At 50.4% G+C, this 3,895-nt stretch overlaps 1 protein-coding gene across 1 annotated transcript; it reads left to right on the forward strand.

The window, feature by feature from the left end:
- Positions 1-1,066: 1,066 nt before the first annotated feature.
- Positions 1,067-2,470, forward strand: LOC123116639 (xylanase inhibitor protein 1-like). Its single transcript, XM_044537576.1, has one exon. It carries the CDS (start codon positions 1,381-1,383, stop codon positions 2,278-2,280), a length of 900 nt encoding a protein of 299 aa, XP_044393511.1. The 5' UTR covers positions 1,067-1,380; the 3' UTR covers positions 2,281-2,470.
- Positions 2,471-3,895: the final 1,425 nt, after the last annotated feature.

Genomic DNA, 3,895 nt, shown 5'->3' on the forward strand with positions numbered 1-3,895 from the left:
GCCCTCGGCGTGCACCTTGGTCTGCAATTTTTGGAGAAAAAAAGAACGTTCGCGAGGAAAGCAAGAAACTGTGAACGGCTCCAGCTGACCTATGCCAAAAAAGGAAAGTTCGCTAGGAAAACAGAAAACATCGAACGGCTCCAACCGACCTACGTGGCATCGGGCATCCATCAAGATATGTACAATGGTGAAGGAGGCGTTCGCTGGGGTTGACCTCCTGGTGAACAGTCGCCAGATAGCTTTTTAAGTTTTTATTTCTTGGTAGCAAAGTTGGATATTATTGGTTGCAAATGTGCTTAATAAAGAAGAAAATTAGTATACGGTGAGAAAGCTATTATAGAGTTTTATAGTTTCCTTAACATCCAACATTAAATTCTTAAAAAAATGAAAAATCAAATTAGGAAGCAGTTCATAGCAAATCACACTTAATTAGCCTTAAATGATTACTCGCAAAATAATAACCTTAACTGATTTTATTTTTGATAACTACCCACAAATGGTGCCCTTGCTTCCAGCAGTTTTGGGAAAAACTGACTAAAGCAAATAAAAATGTCAGGCAATTGATCTTGGACGCGAATATTCAGCAAATGTCAGATTTTTAGGCATGGCAAATCGAATATTTTTCATGGCGAATTATATTAATTGAGGACAACAAGTTTAGTTGACGAGCATAGCAAATCTGCTCAGTTCATCTTTTGGACAGGAAATTGGCGTACTTACAAACTAAATTTGCCATCATTACGTCAATATAAATTGCCATGAAAAACATCAGATTTGTCATGTCTAAAAATCTGACATCAGATTTTCAGCGTTACCATTTTTTTCTCTCCAGCGTTTCCGTTGATCCTTAGGTGCTGCGTTAATTTTAAGAGACATCCAGTACTGTTTAGTAAAGCAAAACGCAGAAAAGCTATACATGCTCAAGTGTTCTTTGAGTGAGTGGGAAACGAACGGCATTGATGCGTGGACCTTCACCACGTTGCCTTGTTGGCCTGTTCTCGTCGTCTCGTCGGTCTCACTCGTCGACATGCATTTATTCCGGATTGCCGCAGCGGTGCTCCGTTTCTCATCTCGTAACCTCCTCGATGTGCTTTTCAGCTCCGCTTAGTCACGTTATTGTTATCCTACTATTCCTAGCTCGATCAAGCTGAGTGCGCTTCCCATATGTGGAACAATTTCCCCATGAACGCCGGCAAGCCAGCTAAGTGAGCCCAGCTAAGTTAGCCACCTATGGCCGCTACACAGGGCGAGATATCGAAAGCCACCTAGCTGCACTCCCACATCTCGACTCGCACCGTGATCAATAATCCATCTTCCTATTTATATATGGAACACATTCTAGCTAGCTAATTCGATCTTCAGAGTAGGTGGTAATCGGAAATGGCGCTGGCACGCCGGAGCCCGGCCTCCCTCCTGGTCATCGCCGCGGTTCTCTCCGTTCACGGCCTCCTCCCCGCTCCGGCCGCCGCCACGGGGAAGACCGGCCAGCTCACCGTCTTCTGGGGCCGGAACAAGGACGAGGGCTCTCTCAGGGAAGCCTGCGACACCGGCCTCTACACCGCGGTCATCATGTCCTTCCTCAACGTCTACGGCCACGGCAAGTACCGCCTCGACCTCTCCGGCCACCCGCTCGCCGGCATCGGGGACGACATCAGGCACTGCCAGTCCATGGGCATCACCGTTTCCCTCTCGATCGGCGGCTTCGGCGGCGACTACGCGCTCCCGACCAACCGATCCGCGCTCGACCTCGCCGACCACCTCTGGTTCTCCTACCTCGGCGGCAGACGCAGGGGCGTGCGCCGCCCGTTCGGCCGCACGCGGCTCGACGGCGTCGACCTCTTCCTGGAGCGCGGCCGGCCGGCGGAGCACTACGACGCGCTGGCCAGGGAGCTGGCCAGGCGCAAGGCCCGCGGGGGGAAGGCGCCGCGGCTGACGGCGACCCCACGCTACGCGTTCCCGGACCGGCTCGCGGCGCCGGCGCTCTCGACGGGGGTCTTCGAGCGCATCCACGTCAGGTTCTACGACTACCCGGACTGCACGGCGTTCATCGAGGACGCGTGGGGCAGGTGGACGGCGGCGTACCCGGGCAGCAAGATCCACCTCGGCCTCACGGCGTCGGAGAACGCCAGCTGCTACCTGCACCCCAAGGCGCTGTGGGGGATCACGATGCCGATCGTGCAGAAGGCGGCCAACTACGGCGGCGTCATGCTCTGGGACAGGTACTACGACGTGGTGAACGTCCAGGACCACTACAGCAGCTACATCAAGAACTGGGCTTGAGCTCCGGCCATCCTCCACGCATCGCCTTGCGTGCTCCTCCCTTGGCAAACGCCACTAGCTCCTTAACTTGGTTGCGCGTGTGTGAATGGCAAGTAATCTGGTGTTAATCGTCACTCTTGTGTGTTTGTGCAAGAATAAAGGGACGACAGTGCAGGGATAAGATAAAGAGACAGTACTACATTTCAGGTTTGATCATGTTGTTCCCTGTGGATGCCACAATTATCTCCAGATTACTGCTTGATTACGCTTTGAAATGTATGCCCCACAAACGGCCGATCAACCCTTACAAGTATGCGTTCTGAATGAATGTTACCAGCAGCTAGCTTGAAGTGAACGCGCACTTTGCCCCCATCCCCCCCCGCCCCCGCGGCGCGTTTGGTCCGTCGTGTTTTCCTGGTACTCCCTCCCTCTGTTCTATAATAACAAGTGTCGTATTTTTTATTTTAACATCAGTACACAAGCAAGCGTTCATACATACGTATATACACTCACTCTTATGAACACACACACCCTATCCCTATGAGCACCTCCGAGAGACTGAACCGGCATGTCATCTTAAAATTTACGAAGTCACTGTAGGCGCCTCGTCGTCGACGAGAACGTCTCCTCCCACTGAAAGCGCGTCGCCGGAAATTTTGAAATAAATCCAAAAATAATGCGAGCACTAGGACTTGAACCATAGTGAGTTGGGGATACCACTGTCCCTCTAACCATCCAACCACAGGTTGGTTCGCATAACAAGTGTCGTACTATACACTATCCTTATGGTATCCTTATGGGCAGCGCTACGCGTCTACCGGTGGATGATCTGGAAAGATCCACCACCTCATCACCCGTTAGAGGTCCATCCAACGCCCTAGCCCCATCCTTATTATTGCAACAAAGTCAGTGTTGCAAAACCGTTTGTAACAGAGCTCATGTTGTAGAAACATTTAATAGAGGTTGTGCTGCGTATTTTTTTTCGTTCTTTACTTCTTTGTAGCATAGATGATGTTGCGGAAGGACTTTCGCAATATGAATGATGTTTCACAACTTAGAGGTAGAACACCGTGTAGAACGGGAGCTTGGAAGAAACATGGAAGGTGAGGGATCCAAATCATGCAACATACGAGTTGTTGCGATGGGCATTACTGCAACAAGGGTTTAGTCGCAAAACCGCATGAGAGAATGCGAGTTAAGCCTGCAGGACACGCGTTGCACGGACGAGGTGACGAACGCCCACGTCCGGTCCACCAGCTGTCTTATGTTTCAACAGGCTTGCCGTTGACTAGACTATGTTGATTTAGCACATGGGCAGGAATATCGCAATCATGCCTAAAAAATGTAGCCATGTCGGCGAATCCCATGTCGTGCGTGATTGTTTGTCCTTTTTTTTAAAGAAATGTGATTGTTTGTCCTTGATGAATCGACGTACACCTCAGTTTTTTTTTTGGACAAGCATGAGATATGGTTGCAAGGCTTTGAGATCACAAATCGTTGATCTACAGGAGGAAGAAACGGTGAGATCTGGCCATCGTGCCAATAAATTCGTCGCGATCGCAAACGGTTGAAGCGATCGATCGGCGAGTTGTGGAGGTTCTCGGCAGGATAAGATGGTCCTGTCCGCGGAAGTTCG

This window comes from Triticum aestivum, chromosome 5B (assembly GCF_018294505.1).
Source record: "Triticum aestivum cultivar Chinese Spring chromosome 5B, IWGSC CS RefSeq v2.1, whole genome shotgun sequence".
Classification (NCBI taxonomy): domain Eukaryota; kingdom Viridiplantae; phylum Streptophyta; class Magnoliopsida; order Poales; family Poaceae; genus Triticum; species Triticum aestivum.

What these genes read in the sequence shown, in the direction of transcription:
- LOC123116639 (XM_044537576.1), top strand. Translation starts at nt 1,381, where the DNA reads ATGGCGCTGGCACGCCGGAGCCCGGCCTCCCTCCTGGTCATCGCCGCG.